Source organism: Aethalodelphis obliquidens, unplaced genomic scaffold (genome assembly GCF_003676395.1).
Source record: "Aethalodelphis obliquidens isolate GAN/ISIS:26980383/991018 unplaced genomic scaffold, ASM367639v1 scaffold5, whole genome shotgun sequence".
In the NCBI taxonomy this organism is placed as follows: Eukaryota; Metazoa; Chordata; class Mammalia; order Artiodactyla; family Delphinidae; genus Aethalodelphis; species Aethalodelphis obliquidens.
The window spans coordinates 79,217,036-79,242,704 of NW_020837949.1; the positions used below are offsets into that span (position 1 = coordinate 79,217,036).

The window sequence follows — 25,669 nt, forward strand, 5'->3', positions numbered from 1 at the left end:
GAGCCTGTGCTCTGCAATGAGAGAGGCCACGACAGTGAGAGGCCCGCGTACCGCAAAAAAAAAAAAAAAAAGCTATCCATGTTTAAATTGGCTTTTTGGCTTTTTTTTTTTTTGGCCGCACTGCATGGCATGCAGAACTTCCCCGATCAGGGATCATACCCATACCCCCTGCATGGGAAGCACGGAGTCTTAACTGCTGGACCACTGGGAAAGTAAAAAATCTTCTTCATTAAATTTCCTTTCAGTCACTACTTAATTTTAAAATTATCATTTTGTATTGAGGAAGAACTTCCAATCTAGATCATCTGAAAAGGAATGTACCTGTTTCTTCTCATATTCTCCACCCCCAATTTATTTATACTTAGTGCAATATCAAGATGTGGCCAAAAGAGATAATGAAAGTTTATTATGTTATTATTAAATTCTCTAGTTAGCAGCTGTACACTCAGCAATATTAAATGTTTTTTGTTTTTGTTTTTTGCGGTACACGGGCCTCTCACTGCTGTGGCCTCTCCCGTTGCGGAGCACAGGCTCCGGACGCGCAGGCTCAGCGGCCATGGCTCACGGGCCCAGCCGCTCCGCGGCATGTGGGATCTTCCCGGACCGGGGCATGAACCTGTGTTCCCTGCATCGGCAGGCGGACTCTCAACCACTGCGCCACCAGAGAAGCCCTAAATGTTATTTTTACATGATGCATAGTTGTTTGAACTTCAGTCTGGTGAAATGTAATTTGAGTTAAATCTAAGGGGATTTAAAATATATGCATGCAAAATTAATGAGTTACTTTTTTTAGCGTTAAACGTGTAATTCATAAAAAACTGTTTATGTTAAAAATATGATCAAGAAAGGGAAGCAAAGGAATAAATACAAAACATCCTGGTATATTGCTAGCATTTAAGGAGCATTTAAGAGTAAAATTTACACAATTATTGAGTAATTCAAGCAATTAAAAAGAGGATTTAAAAAAACTTTTCCTGTGACTCTAAAATATTTCAATAATATATGATAATATTTCAAAATGGTAAATAATAATATTAATTAGTAAACCAAAACTAGTAATGACTTAAAAATCCCTCTAGATATTACACAAAGTAAAGTTTTTTCATATAGCACCTAACAGTTATTGAAAACATTTTTGTGCTGTTTTCCATATTCCATGAGAAAAATTTATTTCCTAATTCATACTTATCAGGTTTATTTGTATTACCATAAAGAAGCATTAGCCATGGTACCTTTATTTGTGTTTCTTTATTGGTTGAAAGTTTGTCTTCATTCTTTCTGATCAACATTTCATTTCTAGAATGAGATATAATGGATCAACAGCTACATTTTTTTTTTTGATATTTGACAGAAAGAGCCAACAGATTATTTTTTTGTTTTATTTTAACTTATTTCCATTTGCAGATATTATAAGACCTTTTGAAAAGTAGCAGAATGTAATAGCAAAGAACACATTTTATAGCCAGATTGCCTGAACTCCCGTATCTGGTCCAGCACTTAGGCGATGAGTGATCTTGATCAGCTTATTCCATAACTCTATTTCTCAGTTCTCTCATCTGTAAGAGAGAGATAATCATAGTATTTATCTCACAGCTTTTATAAGACAGTTTATTGACTTATTAGTTGCCTAGGCCAGTGCCTGAAACATAGTAAGTATTATCCAAATATTTGCTATCATGGTTATTATCTAAACAAGACACAGAATCAGCACATGATTCCTATGTGCTGCCATTTCTAACTGAGGTAGGAGAGTACTGCATATTTTTAGAGATGATTCAACTAAGTTCTAGAAACAGTCATGGAGATACGAAGTATGCAGAGATGAATAAAACAGTCCCTACCCTAAAATATTTCTAATGCAATGGAGAAGATACATACATACACATCTGTCACAGGTAGCACAGTTTGAATAGAACTATAACAAAGGCCCAAGTAAAATGCTAAGAAAGTATACAGAAGCTGAGAGTTGAGGTTTCCTGGAGGAGATATAATTTAAAATTGGACTTTGAATCGTAGTTGGAATTTTGATTCACACAGATAGGTAGTGGGAACAGAGAGAGTACAGGGAAGAAGGTCAGACATTTTAGAGCACTTTGAAGTAATGACTTGGCTGAAGTAGATAGGTGAGGTGGGGGCATGAGGGTATCAACAGGGTAGAATGAGAGTTAAGGATGGAAATGGAGTTTAGACCAGATCCTGAAGAATACTGACTGCTGTGCTGTTGAAACTTAATCTTCTAGGCAATGCAGGAGCCAGTGGGAGAGTCTGAATACGTGTAAAACACAATCAGAATGGTAGTTCAGCATGATTGCTTTAGCAGCAGCATGTTGGGTGAATGGAAGGAAGAGGAGAATAGGGCCATGAGGCCAGTAAGTAGCAGTTAGAACTTAAAACCAGGTTCACTTGTCTTAGAAGCCTAAGGTCTTTCCACCATGTCACAGTGTTGAGAACCAGGCTGCTGCTCTGGTGTGAGCTCCGTGTCTCCCAAGGTGGTCTTCAGTGTACTGTTAGTTCTGCCTTTTGTCATGAGGTGCTTCTTTCCTCTTGCTTCTTATTCCCTTTGCATGACTAACGTTTACCTTCGTAATGGTTAAGAGACTAGTGGAATAGTTAGTGGTTGGTGACAGTAGTGGAGGAAAACCACTGACAAGTGCGAGAAGGAACTATCTCTCCCTTGTTAACTTAACGGCAAAGTTGAGTTCCCCACGAGGCTCCGGTATTTCAACCACAGGTGAGGGACTAGCTTGTCCGTCTCCTATCGACATAGCCCCTTGCAATCTGTGCACATTTGAGAAGTACTGAGATTCCTGAAAAACAAATCAAAATTATTCTCAGGGAGGTAGCAATAGTAGTTTGAGGTATAAAATCTTCTTTTCTTGTTTCATTTCATGAAGAAATCAAAAGTGGAAATGTTTGTTTATTTAAGCTATATTTTATAGGACGTCATAAAACATTCCATATTTAGTAGTAAATATTCACTTTAACAAATTTTCACCCCTGGCTTTCTCCAAGTTTCTAAATTTCAGCTTTATTTTTCTAAAATTACTCTCACCACCATTATTTTAAGCTAAAGTTACACTACTTAATTTGGATATCTCTAAATATAACTCAGTCACTTCTGTTTGTAAAAATATTTATACTTTTCTCGTTTACTCAACTTTACTGAATCCAAGGTGAAAAATAATGCTTGAATTTTAGAATTTAATTTTTTTAAGTGAGAGAAAGGCATTAAAATCTAATTTGCATATAAAATGGCAAATGGTATTTCACATTAATGATGGCAGTTTAGTAAATTTCATCCATTAAAAAGGGCACACACAAGGCCGGAAATGTTTGTGTCATAATAATAGTGTTCTAATTCAAAAGCTTTGGCTTATAAACATTTCAAGAACAAATCTTGTCTATAGTCCAAAAGATTATAATTCTGGTATACAAACCACTTGAATAATGACAGCCATTGTAATTAAGTATAAAAGCATAAGCAGTAAGGATAACGTGTCAGGTTAAAACTACCATTTATAAACCATTAGGCCTCTTTTAATGTGTTATACTCAATCTATTTTCTTGATTTTAATGACATTTATAGGACCTTTCATTAAAATATACATTGATGGACACTGGTACTATATATAGATATAAAATGTATAAAGAAAGACAAAAATATAAACAAACGTTTTTCATTAGAATAATAGAATTAGGAAGAGAATATTAGATGAAGTTATAATAGTGTCTTAATCACTTAAATGTATTCCAAGGAAGAGAGACTTATATTACCTGGATCATTTTATTTAATTTTTTTCAATAAAAAAGGAAATAATGTTTTTTAGACAGTTAAATTATTGCTTCTTTGTTCATTTGTTTTTGCTCTCCAAAATCTCTGAGTGTCCTAACATCTTGTAACAATAGAATTGTTAAATCCTTAATCCTGGTGTAATTAGGAGACTCGGTAGGGAGTCCGGGTAAGAATTACTTTGTAATTTAATTTTTATTTTATTTTTCTCCTTTGAGATATGCAAGAATAGTAAATGGCCTGTTAAAGTGCGTTGGACAATTAAATTATATTGTAGGAGTGTTGTGATGAAATGATGTGTATTTAACCTTCTGCTTTTTGTACCTTTCTCAGTGCAGAGAATTTGGAAATGTCATTACAACCCTGTTGCTTAACTGCCTTTAAAAATGTTTTATGCAGAACAAATAGCTTAATTTTATGGGTTTTTGTTGATGCTATACTCTGGAGCAGAACCAAAAGGCATCCTTACTGCCAAAACAAATGAGGAAAATCATTTCCCTTACTGTCTTGGCAGAACATTTGTACATGATGGCTTTAAAATAACTTTTGATTTCCAGTGAGATCATTCTCTGATCTTTTCTCACCTGAGTGGACCTTTGAATGCAGTCCTGAGCCTGTTAAATTTTGTTAAAAAAAAAAAAAAAGAAAAGAAAAGAAACCAAAGCAAACTAATGTATAAACAACAACAAAAGCAAAACTTGAGTAAATATATAATGACATTGTTCATTTGGAGAGTTCCCCTGTGTTGCACTTTAGTGGTGAGTGTTCATAATTTAATCTTCTACCTCTCTCCCTTCCATGGACCCAGAGTGATCTGGTTAACACCCTTTTCTCTACCCTCAGAAATCCTGCCAGTCTCTCAAACTTGCTAAATCCTGCAGGATTTCCTCCCTGATTAGACTGGAAAGTTACTTGTCTCATTTATTTGATACTGCTTGCAGCATTTTCATGTCAGTGAATCTATATCTCACACTTTATTGTAGGATCCTTTACTGAATTGACTTTTTGAAGAATGTGATAAAGAAATGTTGACTGATTCAAGTCTGCCAATAGACAGTGAATGAGCAGGGATTGCATTTAAGGCCTTATGCCAGGTAGGCATTTTAGGGCTGGGGCAATAAGTCACTGCCTTGCCCTCTGTAACTTATAGCCCTAATAAGAGAGCTGAAGTTGAGTACACATATCATTATAGTCATAGGTAGAAAAAGTAAGAAAAGCAATATAGAGGATCAAAGGAGGGAGACATACTATCTGTTGAAAAAGTTAATCAGGAAACGTCTTCTAAGACGTGCCTGAAATAATGATTTCATTATTCCTAGAGCAACTGCCACTATTAGGTTTGCTGCTAGAAACAACACATGTTCTGGCAATCCTAGAAAAGCCATGTATTGTCTTCGCCACCACATAATATGTGATCTTTTGTTTGTGTCAAGAACTGTGAAGGGCCTGAAATTTTACCTTGCTTTTAAGACAACAAGTTAGCCTGTCATAGTTTCATTGATGCTGGCAGAAGACAACGCCTGGGCTAGAGACAGAGGACTCTGTCACTCACAGGACAGCAGGTAGCATGAACCTCGTGTTTCCATCTTGTCTTTTCCTCCTCAAGTCCCATAGGGGATGGGCAAAGCAGCCTAAGTAGACGCTGTACACACAGTGAATTTGTGTCATACCCGCTTTACCAACCTCCAGCTCAGAAAACTCCCAGTCTTACAAGCGATTTGCTAGGAAAGCTGTCCAACCTTTGCCCAGAGGGAGACATTATCTTTATTATCCTGGTCAGGAAACAAATCTTCTATTTGCCCTGAAGGGAGATTCTATCTCTGTCTTCCAAGCCTCTTTGAAAAGATAATGTGGAACAAAAGCTGTCAATAAAGTATAGGAATCCTCTAGAGAATTGCCCCCCAGACAATATGTTCAAATAGTCCCGGAAATAATCCTTATGAAGCAATGATTGAGGAGAATGAGGTAATACGTTGAGGTTGTTGTATTGTCTGGATACTATTTCGACATTGAAAAGCTGAACTTTCGTATATTTTTCCAAGGAATTAGTTATCTAATACTTTGAAATTGTAGAACTACGATTTAAAGAAGTCACCGTTTTACATAATGATGAAAAATGGATAAAAAAAGATGCTAATATTCTAAGAAGAAAAGTGCTGCATCTCATAAATTAAAGGTGTTAAGAATATAAAAGCATTATTCTGCTCTACTGGTGAGGTATTCTCCGATTTATTCATGTCAGTAAGCAAATTGGTCATGAAAATCTTTCCAATGATGGATGATCCTAAAATGAATTTGTATTTTGAATTTGTATTTACATACACATATACATTCTAGCATATCCTTTTGAATAATTTATGCATCCACAGTAAAATTATAATTCCAAAACCAAATTGAATCTCAAATTAGAATAAGTTTTAGAAATCATCTGAGAAAACCTACTGCTCAGTGCTTGAATTTTTTCCAAAATAAAGGATAAGTGAAGTTTATCAATTCTACAACTTCACTTCCAGAATCCTTTTGTCAAGTGGTGTTGGTAACCTCCCTCAGGCTGATGTGAAGCCTGCGGTCGAACCTGACATTGTCTTATTTATGTGGTATCTTTCCTGAATCATATATGATCCACTGATAGATCTACTGCTATAATGAAGCACATTGATTCTAGGGTATTCTATGTGTGCTTTGGACTTTTTAGTTGGTTTTCTTTTATATCCCTACTTTTTTCCTTTTGTCTTTTTTCTATGTTGCAACATAACAAAAAGTGCTTGTGTTTTTATTTAAAAGTTTATATACTGCACTATGAAAGCAAAGGAACACATGATTGCTGACTATTGTTAGTAAGAAACTTTAGGGGGGTCATTACACTAATAATAACATCAAAGTAATGTCATACACCTATAGTGCAAACCCTAGAGTGCTCACTCCTATGATAATAAATTTAGTCATAAAAGGATCATCATAATCAAATGCCATTGTCACCACTTTTATAAATCCCCAATATTTTTCATGTATCAGGGCCTGGATTTGACTACGTAATGTGTGAGTTAAGTGACAAACCTCTTCCCCATCTAGCATATCAATACCTAACCTGATATTGTATGGGACACAGCTTTTTTAAAAATCTTAAATTTTGACCATATTTGGGATTCAAACATGTATATCAGATTTCAAAAACTAAAACGCCTACAGGGGCCACTCAGGTAAAAGAAAAGTCTGAAGAGAATCAGAGAGTGCCTGTCCCAGTGAAGGAAGACTTCAGACTCAACTCCAGAAGAACGGTGCCACATAGGAAGGCATGCCTGTTGCTTGCCTTTTAGATTTTTCTAGAGACATTGTACACCAGGGCATGTAGATCCAAGGCACAGGCCTTTGGAGGCTATGAACAAAAAACTATAGGGGGTTCTGGTGAAAGTGAGCATCGCTCAAAATAGAATTCATCATCGCTGACCAGCAGAGCCCATGAAGATGATACATTAGCATGAGAAGGTGGTCCCGTGGAATTCAGAAAGAGACAAGAAAGGGAGCCGATTGAGCTTTTTCAGTCAGGGGAGGGGGAGTGATTGATCCAGCAGGTGAGGGGATAAGCTATTAACCTGGAGGCTCTTAGATCTTGAGGCACAGGAAACATTTGAGAACTTATCAGTTGCTACAATTACTTAAGGGAATTGTATACCTTGGTTCCCACCCATAGATCTGCACTGTAGAGTTGGACAGAGAAATATGCATTTTTTTTTAAAAGAAGCTCCCAAATAATACTTAGGTAAAGTTCTGGTAAGGATTAAATTAAATGTTGAATCTGAAGTGCTCAGTACAAAAGTTAGAAAGCTGATAATGCCAAGTGTCAGTGAGGATTGCTGGTAGAGTATAAACATGTCACCATCCTGGAGAGCAACCTGACACTACAGTAAAACATTAAATGTATGCTTCGCTAAGACCCATTGATTCTGCTCCTGGTTATACATACCAGTGGTATTCTTACACAGATCCCAGAGGGACGTGTACAAAAATGTGCTGCTGCTTTTGGTGGGGGGGGAGGGGGGAGGGAGTGGTTCTTGTCAATAAAGTACTTTATTAAAACAAAACAGACTATTGTGGTAAGAAGCCTTTTCCCAAAGTAGCTTATACACCATCACTTGTGGTGTAGTCACTGCAACTGAAATGAGCTGTTCATGGAGATCATAAACATTAAACTGATTCCTCTAGGTTTTATTGGGAGAAGATGTGCCGATGTTTGCCGTGGAGATTTGGAGACAATTTGGGTGTCATCATTGGGAGAGTAGAAGAGGGAATATGGGGGATCCATACCCCAAATATTACAAAGCAGTTAGAAACAACAGACTGTGTGTATACATAGGGCTTTGTATAGGGGTCTTCAAAGCCCAGTTCTTAATATAAAAGATGAGAAAGACTTTACATAAATTAAAATATACCGTTTACATAAATTAAAAAATGCACAAAAAGCAACATACACTTTATAAGAACATATGCAAACAACAGAAAAACTGTTAGTCTTCCCAGGAACAATTTACAGTGATTGCCTCCTGGAGGGATGCAGGGAGAACATGGAGGGGGGAAGGGAAGGAAATAAATAGATAATTAAAATAAGAGAGGGACCTTTTAAGACCAATGATAATAATGAGCCCTCAGTTGCATAGTATAACAAACTCAAACCTCTGCACATGAGTTTATAAAGTAGAAGAAAGAAGAACTAAAAGTTCTTGCCACGCTGTCTGGCACATGGTGTGATTAATCTATCATTTAAGCAAAAAGAGGAACAGAAACAGTCTGAGAAAAGAAAAGGATAGAGAAAACCATTTCTTGCATTCCCAAAAAAAAGTACTTAATGATTTCTGCCTGTGGTCCCAGCAAAGTGCTAGGCACTATCTGAGATGAAAAAGAGGTATTTGATATATTCTCTCTTCAATGAAGAAACCAACAAATTTGAAATACAACGAAAATTTCCCGAAATCCAGTGGGAAACTGGTAGAGTTAAATTATGTTTTAAAAATAATCAAAGATGTTTGTGGTGTATTATGAAGTGATACATTATAAACAAAGGATGAATTATAAATTCATTCATTATAAATCCTTTCATTCTTTTGTTCACAAATGTTATTGAGAGTCCACCACACCAGGTTCAGTGCTAAGTGGTAGAAATGCAAAGGGAACTTAAGGAGGTTCCTGGCCTTTGGGGGTCAGGCAAGTTCGGGAGAGAGATTGGACAGCAGAGGTCACAGTAGGTTAAGTGCAGAGCAGTGCTGGTTGAAGTATGGGTGACCTCTAAAGGCCTGAGACTTGAGATGAACCTTCAGAAAGATTAAAAAAAATAATAAGTAATAATAAAGTTTAGCATAAAATAAAAGCTAAAAGATAATTGCCTTAATTTGGCAAATAATGCCATAAAGAAGATAAAGTCTTGCTTGATCTTCTCAAAGAAGGAAGTAGAACCAACAAAAATAGAACAAAATAAAATGTATTGAATTGCAGAAGAAAAATGAAATGGTTTTTCCGTGTGGTTTATTTTTATATGCAGTTGCATAACAGTCCATTATCTTTTATTCCAGATACACTGGCCAAGTACAGCAGTAAAAACAGAAGAATGCATAATGAAAGGAAAAGATGCCGTGAGTATTATTCATTGTAAATTAAACAAATCATCAATTATAGTCATGGTCAGTGACAAAAGACTGAATCTCTAACCTTTTATTTGCTCTTAAAACACATATATGCAATTCATTTCAAGAATAAATATCTATCTCTCTCTATATCTATAGATATATATATTGATATATACATATATATCAATATATGTGCACACATACATACATATATACACACGTATACGCATGCACATATGATATATACATGTACATGTATATACATATACATGTACATGTACATTTTCTATATATATAATATATATAATTTCTATATATATAATTACTTAAAAATTAATTTCAGTGTAGAGGTAGAGTAGGGCACCAAGGTACCATCTAGATCTTGGTTTTATTTTGTCTTATAATATTTTAGTCAACTCAGATTTATAAATTCCTTCTAGTCAGGCTTATCTCCTATGTACTGGGGACAAAAATAATTTCAGGTAATTTCTTAATTTGAGGAAAAGCTAAGCACCGTCTTTGTGAGATTTCATCTCACCCTGATTAGTAAATTAGAAACAAATGAAGAAACTAAAGGAGAAAAAACAAAAAACTTGAAAGAAGATGGCAAAGGCAGTAAACATGCTTTATATATTCCACATGTTTTGAGGATGTCTCCTGCTGAAAGAATCAATATTCCATCTCTCCATAACTTCCCTGCAGCATGTGAAAGGGAAGAGGTGGTCCAGCAGCAGCAGCCCTGCCATAGTTGCTAACACACGCGTACACGGGTGAAAGGACTTTTCACGTGCTAGGAGTAGCTGGCCGACGACACAATTCACAGCTTTGGAGGAAGGCATGCACAGCTCCTTTTGAAAGTTAACTCATCCTTTTTTTCAGTAAGAAAAAATAATACCATGTAGAAATCTAACACACATTATACCAACTCCTGATTCTAACGGCAAAGGGATGAGTCAAGACATTCTTGCTGGCTTAGTCTACAGCGTGATGCTGAGTAATTGAACACATTCACAGGCTGTGTCAATCTAAGCCCACCCGAGCCAAAATGTGGTCTAATCGGCTTACTCAAGCTGTGACAGTTTCAAGAGAGGAGAAGCAGGTGCTTATAGCAATATGAAAATAGGATATTAGATTTTCCCAACTATACGGGTCATATACAGACTAGGATGCTGCATGAAGGGGAAATTAAAGGAATAAGTCTATCGGTGTGCCCCAGATAATCGGTTCAGTAGTGTGTTACTTGTTCTTACCAAGGGAATGCTCTATTCTGAATCACTTACGATGAGATAGGTCTGCTGGCTTTTTCATCCTAATACTGTTGTATGAGAGAATTTAAAAGTCAGAATCTGACCTTATAAAACATAATATGTACTGATTATTGCATGTACTAATGTCAAAGTGCTATTTAGCAATAAAAGGGTTTAGTATTTCTCTCATAATTTAAGTGAACTAGCAGTACCTGCTTTGCCAACAAGGTATTTGCTAAAATTAATTTAGTCAAGTTTTGTCTGAAGTAATTTTAAACTTTTTTTCACTCAGCATACTCAACTAATGACTGATCTATTAAAAGTTTGTTACACATGGAGTGTGTATCAGGTACTGGGTTTGATTAACTACAGAAAACAAAGATGTGTAAAATCAAGATTCTGTCCTTGATACGATTACAGTTGAATCCCATTATGGGCAAACTAGAGCTCTGGGGCCGAATGTGACCTGCCATAAATGAAGTTTTGTTGGAACACTTCCATATACATTCATTTTTCTGTTGTCAACGGCTGCTCTTATGCTATAGCTGCAGAAGTAAATAGTTGCTGCAGAGACCAGATGGCCCATCAAACTAATTATATTTAGTCTCTGGTCCTTTATAGAAAAAGTTTGCTGATCTCAGGACTGTAATCTTATAGTAATAGGTATAAAATGTTATTTTTATCAGTTAGCTTTCTATCTGTTTACTTGAAAATTCTCTATGAAAGTACTTTATATGAATTTATGAGTTTGAAGATATGACTTACTTGCCCAAACATCAAAACTCTGTAGTGCCCTAAGGTCTGCATATGTTCCCTTAAGGGTAATGAAGCTTTTTCTAGTTATTTGTTTTCTGACTTTATGCTGATTCATTGTTTATATGAAATTTTAAAAAATAACAGGTTTGGGAAGAATTTAATTATTTAGTGAAACATATTGCCATGTAAATATACCTGGATAAACTTCTGAACAGTGCTTTTTCTAAATTCCTCATGTACTAGAATACATGAAAACGATACACTCACATTATTAAATGTAATTCATACATCGCTGTATTGGTCACCTCCGTCTCTTCTTCCACTGGTCCTTGTCTTCTTTTCATCTGCCCCCTTTGCCTTCTCTAACCAAGCGTGGGTTATACATGAAATTTCTAGGGCTCGGAAAAGCAATAATCAAAAAAGAACTAAACATATTCATTACAGTAATCAATTTCTTTTTTTTTTTTTTTTTCCTGCTTTAGAGTGAGTGTGCAAATTATGTTCGGGTTTTGCATCACTATAATAGGACGCACCTTCTGACCTGCGGTACTGGAGCTTTTGACCCCCTTTGTGCCTTCATCAGAGTTGGATACCATTTAGAGGTATGATGATTTCATTCATTGCTCTCAATGAATTATCAAAAGTAATGCTTAAAAGAACTTTGTTTTAAAAGAAAGGTTGTGGCATTTCTTCCTACAAAAGAGAAAAGCATTTGTGATCTTCTAGATTAAGCTTGCTTGAGTCAGATAATCGATCTCCCTGGGGCTTTAAAATTCTTGCCAGCTACAAAATCTGGGAACCAATTAATTCTTTATGTATTCATTCACTGAAGAATTTCATTTACTTAATTTGTCCGCTTAAAAATATTTCTTAATATCAAACTGTGTTCTCTTTTGTCTTCTTATATAAAATTTTATTGGTGTAAGTGCCAAAGTAGAACGAGTATGTATATATATGAACATATATATACAAGCATATATGAAAATAAATTACTACCTGCAGTATTTTTTAAAAGACATGCAAAGGCTTGTTGATCCTGTAATGACTCCTTTTCTTGGCCAGGTAAGTTGGGAGAGGTAGAGTTGGGCTGGGGGGAGATTGCAAACTGACTTAAGATAAACTTTACTTGATGAGAGCCATACATGTCCTCCCCTGAGACCCCACTACTAGATGGTATGGTATCATGAAAGCAAATCCCAACTGAATTCTGCCACATACACCACATTATATTTACTAACAAGCAGGCTTGACATTCAGTCATATAAGCGGTTTCAACAAACTGGGTAAACTCTCAGCTTTGGTTTATTTAGGCACATTTTCAAGCACCTTACATCAGTTTCACTGTGAATAAGCATACTAAACAATATACTGATGTCAGGGTCTGTTACCTTCCCTTGTCGTCAGAAGGCAGAATCCTGCACGAGATGGGACACAGATAAAGCAGAGCTCTGGATGATCTATAGTTAAGCAGCTAGACTCTCTCTCTCTCTTTTTTTTTTAATTCAAGTATAGTTGATTTACAATGTTGTGCCAGTCTCTGCTGTGCAGCAAAGTGACTCAGTTATACACATGCGGACCTCCTTTTTTTTAATATTCTTTTCCATTGTGGTTTATCACAGGATATTGAATATATTTCCCCGTGCTATACAGTAGGACCTTGTTGTTTATCTGTCCTGTATAGAATAGCTTACATCTGCTACTCCCTTGATTCTTGGACCCCATTTATGAAAGGGCAGCAGTGACTATAAAATATTTTCAGCTACCACATATGAAGAGCAACATTCATTTCACTAGTGAAAAATTATTTCTGATATTCCTGATACTAGTTAACACACACGTGCACACATAATTAGCAGTATCTGAAGTGCTCACTCTAGCTGCCTTTGGAGAGTGCCCCTGATTGAGGCACTTCAGCTGTTAAGCATCCTTATAGGCAGGATTGTTGATTAGCATATTTTAAACGTTAACTAACCACCCCTAGTTGTAGATTAAAATTAAGTAGCATACACAAACACATCACAGTATATTTACTAAATTATTTTAAAGAAACAATGCAGGTAATATAATAGGAGAACATTAGAAGGCAAGTAAGTCCAGTGCAAAGTCAGAATATTTACATATATACAAATATACAAAGTATACATATGTATATACATATGCATATGTACATATGTGTATACAAACACACAGGTATACATAAATACAAAGTCAGAATATATACAACTTGTGTTGCAGATTTATTGGTGGCAGATCCTCTCAGTTTTCATTTATCTGAAAACGCCTTCATATCATCTTTATTTTTGAAGGATATTTTCCCTGGATATAGAATTCTGGGTTAACTTTTTATTTTCTTTAAGCGTCTCAGAAATGCCTTATTGTCGTCTAATCTCTTTCTCATGTAGATTTAGGTTTCATTCATGCTGGTATTAGCCTGTTTGTAACTGCTTTATCTTTCAAGATTTTCTCTTTATCTTTGGTTTTCAGTAGTTTCTCTGTACTGTGCCTATGTGTGTGTGGTGACAGTGTTGGAGAGATTGATATTTATATTTCTTGAATACTAAGATTTTTGGATACAGAGTATATGTTTTACACCAAATTTTTGGCCATTGTTTTTTCCAAATAATATCTCTGCCTCATTCTCTCTCTCCTCTCCTTCAGGGACTCATAAACAGATAGATAGACAGACAGACAGACTGACTTTTGAGCAGTGTCCCACAGATCACCGTGATTCTGTTCATTCTTATTCAGTCTTTTTTTCCTCTGTTTTTCAAGTTGGATAAATACCTTTGATTTATTTTCCCTTTCTTCTGACATCTCCCATATGCTGTTAAGCCCACTCCATTAATGGTCCATGTAAATATTGTTCTTTGCAATTCTAGAATTTTCATTTTGTATATTTTCCATTTCTATCCTGAGTGCTCCCCCATATTTTTATTTATTATGACTCTATTTTCCTTTAAACTTTTGAACATATTTTAATAGCAGTTTTAAAATCCCTGTGTGCCCCATTTATGATAAAAACCCTGCAGAAAGTAGGCATAGAGGGAACTTTCCTCAACATAATAAAGGCCATATGTGACAAACCCACAGCCAACATCATCCTCAATGGTGAAAAACTGAAAGCATTTCCACTAAGATCAGGAACAAGACAAGGTTGCCCACTCTCACCACTCTTATGCAACATAGTTTTGGAAGTTTTAGCCACAGCAGTCAGAGAAGAAAAGGAAATAAAAGGAACCCAAATCGGAAAAGAAAAAGTAAAGTTGTCACTGTTTGCAGATGACATGATACTATACATAGAGAATCCTAAAGATGCTACCAGAAAACTACTAGAGCTAATCAATGAATTTGGTAAAGTAGCAGGATACAAAATTAATGCACAGAAATCTCTGGCATTCCTATACACTAATGATGAAAAATCTGAAAGTGAAATCAAGAAAACACTTCCATTTACCATTGCAACAAAAAGAATAAAATATCTAGGAATAAACCTACCTAAGGAGACAAAAGACCTGTATGCAGAAAATTGTAAGACACTGATGAAAGAAATTAAAGATGATACAAATAGATGGAGAGATATACCATGTTCTTGGATAGGAAGAATCAACATTGTGAAAATGACTCTACTACCCAAAACAATCTACAGATTCAATGCAATCCCTATCAAACTACCACTGGCATTTTTCACAGAAGTAGAACAAAAAATTTCACAATTTGTATGGAAACACAAAAGACCCCGAATAGCCAAAGCAATTTTGAGAACGAAAAATGGAGCTGGAGGAATCAGGCTCCCTGACTTCAGACTATACTACAAAGGTACAGTAATGAAGACAGTATGGTACTGGCACAAAACCAGAAATCTAGATCAATGGAACAGGATAGAAAGCCCAGAGATAAACCCACACACATATGGTCCCCTTATCTTTGATAAAGGAGGCAGGAATGTAAAGTGGAGAAAGGACAGCCTCTTCAATAAGTGGTGCTGGGAAAACTGGACAGGTACATGTAAAAGTATGAGATTAGATCACTTCCTAACACCATACACAAAAATAAGCTCAAAATGGATTAAAGACCTAAATGTAAGGCCAGACACCATCAAACTCTTAGAGGAAAACATAGGCAGAACACTCTATGACATAAATCACAGCAAGATCCTTTTTGACCCACCTCCTAGAGAAATGGAAATAAAAACAAAAATAAACAAATGGGACCTAATGAAACTTCAAAGCTTTGGCACAGCAAAGGAAACCATAAATAAGACCAAAAGACAACCCTCAGAATGGGAGAAAATATTTGAAAATGAAGCAACTGACAAAGGATTAATCTCCAAAATTTACAAGCAGCTCATGCAGCTCAATAACAAAAAAAGAAACTACCCAATCCAAAAATGGGCAGAAGACCTAAATAGACATTTCTCCAAAGAAGATATACAGATTGCCAACAAACACATGAAAGAATGCTCAACATCACTAATCATTAGAGAAATGCAAATCAAAACTACAATGAGATATCATCTCACACCAGTCAGAATGGCCATCATCAAAAAATCTAGAAACAATAAATGCTGGAGAGGGCTTGGAGAAAGGGAACACTCTTGCACTGCTGGTGGGAATGTGAATTGGTACAGCCACTACAGAGAACAGTATGGAGGTTCCTTAAAAAACTACAAATAGAACTACTATATGACCCAGCAATCCCACTACTGGGCATATACCCTGAGAAAACCATGATTCAAAAAGAGTCATGTACCAAAATGTTCATTGCAGCTCTATTTACAATAGCCAGGACATGGAAGCAACCTAAGTGTCCATCATCAGATGAATGGATAAAGAAGATGTGGCACATATATACAATGGAATATTAGTCAGCCATAAAAAGAAACGAAATTGAGCTATTTGTAATGAGGTGGATGGACCTAGAGTCTGTCATACAGAGTAAAGTAAGTCAGAAAGAGAAAGTCAAATGCCGTATGCTAACACATATATATGGAATTTAAGGGGAAAAAATGTCATGAAGAACCTAGGGGTAAGACAGGAGTAAAGACACAGACCTACTAGAGAATGGACTTGAGGACATGGGGAGGGGGAAGGGTAAGCTGTGACAAAGCGAGAGAGCGGCATGGACATATATACACTATCAAACGTAAAATAGATAGCTAGTGGGAAGCAGCCGCATAGCACAGGGAGATCAGCTCGGTGCTTTGTGACCACCTAGAGGGGTGGGATAGGGAAGGTGGGAGGGAGGGAGACGCAAGAGGGAAGAGATATAGGAACATATATATATGTACAACTGATTCACTTTGTTATAAAGCAGAAACTAACACACCATTGTAAAGCAATTATACTCCAATAAAGATGTAAAAAAAAAAGTGAAGTATGAGGTAGCTGTGAATGGAGAATAAATAAATTACAAGAAATTAAATTTCTCTCTAAAAAAAAAAAATCCCTGTGTGCTAATTTTAACATCTGGGTTACTTTAGGTTTGCATTGACTGTTTTTTCTCTTGATGATGAATCATATTTTCTTGTTTCTTTGCATGTCTAGTAATTTTTATTTTGTACTGAACACTATAGATTATATACTTTAATTCTTGATTCTGAACTCTGTTACCTTTGAAGAGAGTCTGTTTTTATTCTAGCAGACAGTTTACCTGGCTGGACTCACACTCAAAACTACCTTGCAATGGGCAGCATCCACGCATCTCTTGTAACTTTCCAGCCACTGCTTTTCAGGGTCTGCTTGCACACGCAGTTCAGGTGTCAGCTAAGGACTTGGGAAAGAGTATATACACAGATCTCAGGGCGCCTCCTTCAGTTTCTGGATATGCCTTCTCACTTTTAAGTTGATTCGGTACCTTACGTTTCTGTCCTATGCCTTTCCAAGCTAGAAGGTCTCTAGCTTTCTGCTTGAGTTCTAGCCATTCCTCCCCACATGAATTAGGACATTCCTTGAGTGAAAAACTCTCTTTGTCTGCTTTTACTGAATCCACTGCCTTCAAATAATTTTTTTTGTACTTTTTTACTTAGTTAATCATCATTATCTGTGGGAGTTAGTTCAGTACAAGCCTCCTTGTCATTAGTAGACGTGGAACTCCATGTAGTTCACCTTCATATACATAATGTTGGATATTTTTCTCATGTAATTATCTTAATATTAGGTCTGATTAAAAACATATTTTGAAAAAAATTCTGTGTGTGTCATAAAAGGAATATGTGGTCAGATGATAATAAGGGCAATGAGAGATTTATTCCCAAAACTCCATTTGGAGGCTTGATAAAATTTCATATGAGGGAATGAAAAATTACAAATTGTTATAGGCAAGGAAAACATTTAAAAAACACAGAGATAGGCACATATAGAATAGGTTCACAGACATTAGTTGCTTGGGAAACAGCAGAAGATAAAGCTGGGGCAAATTGGTGGAGGATGTTGATGCTAGACAGTGGCATTCTGTAGGTATTTCTAAAAACAGCATGGAGACTAGGAAGGAGGTTGAGCAGAGTGTTTGATTGACATGTCATTAGTAATATTTAGCATTGATTCAAGCAGAGAGGGACGAAAGGCAGAGAGAAATTAAAGGGAACTATTATAAGTGTCTTCATGAGAGATCATGAGGATATTTGAGTGTTGTCACAATAGCAAAGGAAAGGAAGTGTGGAGCTGATGTGAGAAGCCACTCAGCAGGAGTTTATATAACTTAACATTTTATTGCATGTTGCTGACGAAAAGGAATCAAAAACAATTCCAATTTTATTTCTTGATGACTGGGAAGAAAAACAGTCTAACAGCAAGAGGAAGCTAAGAAGATAAGAGTATGTTTCTGTGAGAACATAAAAAATGCTCAGTGTTTCTCAGTTATAACTGTTTTATTTCCATGTACAGTTATTTGAACTATTGATCCTGCAGCTAGGATAGGGTGTTATCAGAATACGTTGAATTATTGAACCCTAGGGAGTTAATGGTCCCTGAAGGAGTCTCTCCTTTCTGTTTTTCTCTCTATCCCTCATTCTCTATCTTATTTTTTTCTCTTGCTTTCCTTCTCTGCCGTTCACTTTATCAAAGTAACTTGGAAAATGCCATTATTTAGGTGACAGTAGAATGTTTAGGGAATATCAATGTAAACAGACTGAGCAGACATAGTAGTATAAGGCAAATCATGTCAGTGCAAATTAGAATCACACTTGTAAGAGTGAAAGGAAAAAAATTAATAATAGACAACATTATCAGTGCTACAGAGAGGGCAGTTTTGGTAAAGGGATGAGGAATTAGAATGTAGGAGATGAAGAAGTGACTGAATTGTGATAAAGGCAGTAATATTGCCTATTCAATCCAGAAATAGAATTGTTAAGGAAAAGAAACATGGAGAAGGATATAAAAAGTGTAGGAGTGTTGAAAGGTTTTTCTTAGGATAGTAGATGGGGAAACTTAAACTATTTATTGAACAAGAAGATATGATCACTTTCCTTCTTGGAGTTAAGGAGGGCTGGGTGGGAAGCAAGTTTGACAAGGCGGGGGACTGTCTTATAGTCAGTGGAGAGATCTCATTAACAGTTGGATGTAAAGGGCTATTTTTCAAGAGAGAAACCAGAACTAGAAATGCAGATTTGAGAATTAACAGCATGTATATGTGTGAAAGCTGAGCCCTTTAGTTATGATATCATTGCTTAGGAAGAGAATTTGAGTAAAAAAGGGAGAATAGTTGAATATAGAGTCCAGAAACACCAATATTTGAAAGGCTAGTGGAGGAAGAAAAACCCACAAAGGAGACTAACAAGAAGTGACTAGAAAGGTTAGGAGGAAAATAGGAGAGGGGGATAGCACAGAAATGAGGAAGTGATCAACAGTGTTACAAGTCTCAAAGAGTCAATGTCATTGGACTTACAAAGTCTTTGGAGGAATTTATGAGAGGAGTTTCAGTAAAATGTGGTTGCAAATCATGGTTTTCTGGCGTAAAGGATTAAAGCCAACTTTCTCTTGAATCACTTTTGTCTCTTTCTTCATTTCATTATTTTTAATTTTTTCCTGAAGTATAATATAAATACAAGATGTACACAGCGTGTGAATGTATTGCTAGGTCACGTCCACAAATTGAATACCCCTGTGTAACAGACACCCAGATTGAATCATTTCTTTTATTTTTTGCTTTTATTTGCACCTTTTTTTCCCTCATAGGTTGTAAACTCTTGGTTTTGTTTTATCTTTTTCTCTTATGCCCCTTCTAGTTTAGTCTTCATTTTCAAAATTATTTTTTCTTTTTATTTCAAAGTCCTTCCTGAATTCTATCACTTCATTTTTTAGTTTTCCTAATTTTGATTTATGTATTTTATTTCTTCTATCTTTTCTTAACTTCTTTTGAAATACTAAGTTATGTTTGATTCTCATCCACTTTGTGGCGTGTCTGTTTGACAAACTTTCACTGTCTGTGGTAATGTTATTCTGTTTATTATTCTTTTATCCTATGGTAACATTGTAGTAGATTCAGGTGGCATCTTCTTCTATTGCTCATTTTTATAAATAATTAGTTCCTGAACTTTTAAAAGGAAAGTGTGGATCAGAGTAGATGTATGTCTAGCTTTACATTTTAGAACTCACCATTCTGTTTTGTTTTGTCAAGTTTTCAAAACTATGGAGATATGGATATAGATATAGATATTCTTCTGGCCATGATCTTTTTCTCTTTTGTCTGGCTGTTGCTTTCCCTTGACCTTCTTTATCCCTCCTCTTGGACAAATTGTATTCCACTTCCAGCAGTTTCTTCTTGGAAGGGAAATGGGCTGGTTAATTTTGAGAATTCATAAGACTCCATTCTTTCCTCAGGCCCCTTGAAATCACCCACAGATTGAATCAGCAAGAATTCCTCCCAGGTTCACCTGACATTCTAAAGCGATGCTACACTACTAGTGAGTGCTTATTGGAAATATGAGAGTTATTTTCTTCTCACATTCGACAAAACCTGGTTGCTTCTCTCTGCTTCCTCTGGCAAGATGTTGATACCCTGTGTGTTTTATAGCTTGCAGTAGTTCATCCACACCTGCTGGTACTTAGGGGCTCATGGAGATGTCTTAATAGCCACCTTGCTGCAGGTGTTGTGTTGTCTGTGAGCTTGTCGTTTGGCATTTCTAGTTGATCCATCTGTTTTTCTGAGAGAACTTATGGAAAATAGAATGTATGCCTCTGCTGCTATCCTCTCAGAGATCTCATATTACCGAGTCCAATCTTGTACTGCTTTCTGCACGACAGGCCAGTAAATCTAGAGACGGGTTGTTGGGGCAAAAGGAATAGTGACTTCATTCAGAAAGCCAGCAGACTGAGAAGGTGGTGGACTGGTGTTACAAAAAGCCATCTTACCCGAGTGAGAATTCAGGCTTCTTTTATCCTAAAATGGGAGAGGATATGGCAGGTTGTTGCAAACTTCTTAGTGCCGGAATCCTTTGTTCTTGCAGCTGTCTGTGTAGGTCAGGTCACTGATGTTCCTATAAACCTACAATAAGACAATTGTTATTCTCTGTTCTGCAACTTTTTACCTCTGTATGAATGAAAAGGAGTTATGCCTTTAAAGGTCAGAGCCTGGAGAATGGGCTATGATATATATGTCAGGCTGTAGGCAACATTCCTTTACAGAGGGTGCAGAGCCAGCATGACTAAGCACAGGCAACGGAGCACAAAGGTTAGAACTAAAGGAATAGATCCAGCATGGAGTCAGGTTTGTTCTTCTCTGTTACACTAAGAGTACCATTTATGTATTTATTTTTTAATTTTTAAATTTTTGGCTGCATTGGGTCTTTGTTGCTGCACGTGGGCTTTCTCTAGTTGCAGTGAGTGGGGGCTACTCTTCGTTGTGGTGCGCAGGCTTCTCATTGCAGTGGCTTCACTTGTTGTGGAGCATGGGCTCTAGGCACACGGGCTTCAGTAGTTGTGGCACATGGGCTTAGTTGCTCCACTGCATGTGGGATCTTCCCAGACCAGGCCACGAACCCGTGTCCCCTGCATTGGCAGGCAGATTTTTAACCCCTGCGCCACCAGGGAGGTCCCAAGAGTACTTTTTAAATAATGAAATGCTAGCAGGGTTGTCCCAAGAGTACTTCTTAAATAATAAAATGCTATACAAATATAAAGTACTATGTAAAATACTACAAGTTTATGTCTACTTCTAATTTTACTCAACTTTCATAGAAAATCTAAATTATGTGTTGAATATAGAGGTTCAGACAAAAAAATCCGGGGCTTCTCTGGTGGCACAGTGGTTGAGAGTCCGCCTGCCGATGCAGGGGACGTGGGTTCGTGCCCCGGTCTGGGAAGATCCCACATGCCACGGAGCGGCTGGGCCCATGAGCCGTGACCACTGAGCCTGCACGTCCGGAGCCTGTGCTCCTCAACGGGAGAGGCCACGACAGTGAGAGACCCGCGTACTGCAAAAAAAAAAAAAAAAAAATCCCAGAGGTTCAGGTATAAAACATGTTTCTAGAGAATTGGCAAAGGCCTTGAACTGCTGCAAAATAAAAATTGCTTTCATCACTTAACAACCTAAGTTTCTCTAACAGCACAGTGACTTTAGCTCAGTGCTATTAGCATGCTACTATTTGTATAAGTTTTCTGTGTTGCAAAACAAACTCCCACAAATTTGGCAGCTTAAAACAGCACACATTTATTATCTCACAGTTACTGTGGGGCGGGAGGAGACCAGGCACTGCTTAGCTGGCTCCACTGCTCCACGTCTCTGAAGGCTGAAATCAGTGTGTTGCCTGGGCTGCCGTGCTGCTGGAGCTCAGGGTCGTACTCCAGGTTCTTGTAGTTGTTGACACAATTCAGTTCTTTGCAGTTGTAGGACTCACGTCCCCATTTTCTTGATGGCTGTCACCCAGGGGCTGCTCTCTGCTCCTAAAGGCCCCCAGCAGTTCTTTGCCACGTGGCCCTATCACAACATGACAACATACTTCTTCGAAACCAACAGGAGACTCTTTCTGTCCAATTTCCTAAGGAGTCATATAGTATAACCTAACTATGAGAATTACTATACCATCACCATATAAAGTACTATAATCTAGAGGGGGGTTTCTACCGTATTTATAGGTCTTGTCCAAACCCAAGAGGTGGAGATTATACTAAACCTCTGTAAGAGGGGGTGGGACTATTGGGTGCCATTAGTATTCTGCCTACCATACTCTCATTTACATATCTTTATATGAAAGGAAGATTGTATTAATAAATACAGGTGTTTTAAGAGGATGGTTCTGGGGGAGGCAAGGCAAAGGCACAGAGCGAAGGGTGAAAAATAAAAGTCATTCTTTTCTAAACTTTGTCCCCGGCTCTCCTCTTAAAAAAAACAACAAAAAAACCCTTACATTCCTCCTTGTAAGAACTGTAAAGACTGAGGGGTGAATCTGTGGGCCGCCTCCAAATTTTGTCTGCTCAAAAATGGGAAAATTTGACTGGCTTTGAGAGCATAGCATTTGAACGTAGGTTGCTGTGGTATTTCATTAGTGTAGGGTAAATTTTCTCAGTGTATTTTAATTTAAAGACTATTTGTATCAGTTGTTAAGTACGCAGACTGTATTAGTCATGCAAATGTGTCTGGCACCAAAGATAATCAATAACACGCTTTTTGATTTTCAGTATATGATTTTGACACGTTTCATCTACTGCAGGAAGTAGCAGCTCAGCTACTTAAGTGGGGATACTGTCAGCTTCAAAATCAAAAGGGTTATACATTAACTCAATCCAGTATAAGTCTCTTTGAAAATACGTTAGGAACTGTACCCAAATAATGTTCTTTACCAAGTTCACGTTTGTACTTCGTAGACTGGAAATTATGTATTTTTCTAGTTGTTTGTATTCCCTAGTTAAATATTTTCTGATGTGCCAGTAAGAGATTACTATCCAGACATAACAGATTCTTGCCTTTTAGAGTCATGTGTTTTGTATATTATCTCTTGGGTCCTTTAGAGCTTAAATCCTTTATTTTCAATAAATATTGAAAATAACTTGGGCTTCCCTGGTGGTGCAGTGGTTGAGAGTCCGCCTGCCGATAGCAGGCGACACGGGTTCGTGCCCGGGTCCAGAAAGATCCCACATGCCGTGAGGCGGCTGGGCCCATGAGCCATGGCCGCTGAGCCTGCGTGTCCGGAGCCTGTGCTCCGCAACGAGAGGCCACAACAGTGAGAGGCCCACGTACCGCAAATAAATAAATAAATAAATAAATATTGAAAATATCTTTTCAGGCAACAATACTTAAGTGTCCAAAATAGATTAAAACATACATGTTATGAGTACATGGATTTTTATCAGATATATTTTCCTCACAGGTTCTTAATATTTGTTTCTTAGCAGATTTTTAAATTTTTATTTTCTGCTTATAGTACAGAGTGAAAATCCCATTGGGAGAGCCAGCAAAACTAATAACAATTCCCAGAGGTTTAAAAAGTTACTCTCTTAGAGTTATATGACTGTTCTTTGTAGTTTGTTTTACACAACTGAGATCAGTATAGCCATGCATTTAATATTCTTTGTGTTTTTCACAAAGAAATATGCATATTTTGATATCACAGGTTATTTTGTTTAATATCAACTCTTGTCACACCCAGCTTTTAAACACACAAAATTTCAAGGATTTTCAAATTTGTTCTCTTAAAGAGTTTCTGTTAGGTCCCTATTTATTTCTATTGGTTTACCTGCAGTTATCTTAAAAGTAGATAAAAAATGTTAAAGATAATAAATTTTAAATTATTTTGTAAAAATCTAGGGTGAGCATTAGCCATTTGAATAGAATAAATACATGAAACTTTACATTGAGTATTTAGCAACATTTATTTTTTCAGATAATTTTTATATATTAAATTAGCTATTAGTTAACAGAAATGTCTATATTATAATTTGTATCAAGATATTTGTATAAGCCTTGTTGGTCAAATGTTTTGAAGGGCAACTCTGGTCTGTAATTTCCTGATCTACTTATATGAAAATAATATATGGAATTGTTTTATTGATTTAAAAATTATGACAATTTATTTTATATTCATTTCAAATAAGTGATTAAAAGGTTATATGTATGACCCTATGAAGTCAGGTTTATGTTTTATTCTGACCTCAGTCTATAAGGTTTTCATTCTGGAGACCATGTGTTGTACAGTTATTTTTGACTGGAGGTGTAATGGAAATTATAAGCAAAGAAAATAGCGATTACCTAGCAATAATACTTTTTTGTTTAATTAAATTAAATTTATTTATTTTTGGCCGCATTGGGTCTCGGTTGCTACGCGCCGGCTTTCTCTAGTTGCGGCTAGCAGGGGCTGCTCTTCGTTACTGTGCGGAGCTTCTCATTGTGGTGGCTTCTGTTGTAGCAGAGCACGGGCTCTAGGCTCGTGGGCTTCAGTAGCTGTGACACGCAGGCTCAGTAGTTGTGGCTCGCGGGCTCTAGAGCGCAGGCTCAGTAGTTGTGGCGCACGGGCTTAGTTGCTCGGCGGCATGTAGGATCTTCCTGGACCAGGGATCGAATGTGTGTCCCCTGCATTGGCAGGCGGATTCTTAACCACTGCACCACCCGGGAAACCCCAATACTTTTTTTCTGAAGTAGGAAGAATGGAAATATTTTATCCATTGGAATAGATATTAAAAGTTAAATGTGAAAAACGAAATTATACTATCATCATAGCTATCAAACAGGCAATAGTTCTGTTAAAAAGAAGACATCCTAAGAGTTACTATCACAAGGAAAAGTATTTTTTCTTTATTTTGTATCTTAAAAAAAGACAAAATTTTTTGAGTAGGTAAAGAAGGTTAATTAAATTTCTTATCACATTGTATCAAGATTTATTATTTAGAAACTAGCATTAGAAGACTTAAATAGTAACTGATACTTTAAAAGAAATTATATCTATCTTGTCCATCAGGTGTTCAACCATTTTCTTCATTGTTTTTCTGCTTTCTTTACTGCAAATCAAAAGATATTTTTCAGTGCAGGTGATAGAAAACGTAATATTTCAACCTCTGGGACATAAAAAGGTGAGCATGACACTTTCTCCAGGAGCTTGCAGTCTATTATTTTTGTGATCTTGAATATCCCTAAGGTTATTTTAAAATGTCTTTGATAGAGGGATTGTTCCTTCAAGGTCTCTCTCTCCTGTCAATCTTAATACTGAAAGCTGGTTACATGATCTTCTGGTGGGAAGGAAAACAGGATTCCTTCGGCTAGTTTTTGTTTGAGAATGATTATATGAAAGCTTTTGGAAAGGCAGACTGCTTGACGCTCTTGTGTGTGCTCTG

The 25,669-nt window shown here is 36.7% G+C and overlaps 1 protein-coding gene across 1 annotated transcript in view; it reads left to right on the forward strand.

The window, feature by feature from the left end:
- The window catches only part of SEMA3E (semaphorin 3E), a 260,267-nt gene that overhangs the window by 153,706 nt on the left and 80,892 nt on the right, over window positions 1-25,669 (forward strand). Inside the window, exons 3-4 of the mRNA XM_027102736.1 lie at window positions 9,355-9,414; window positions 11,894-12,013. Coding sequence (XP_026958537.1) covers window positions 9,355-9,414; window positions 11,894-12,013 — 180 coding nt within the window. The remainder of the gene's footprint in view (window positions 1-9,354; window positions 9,415-11,893; window positions 12,014-25,669) is intronic.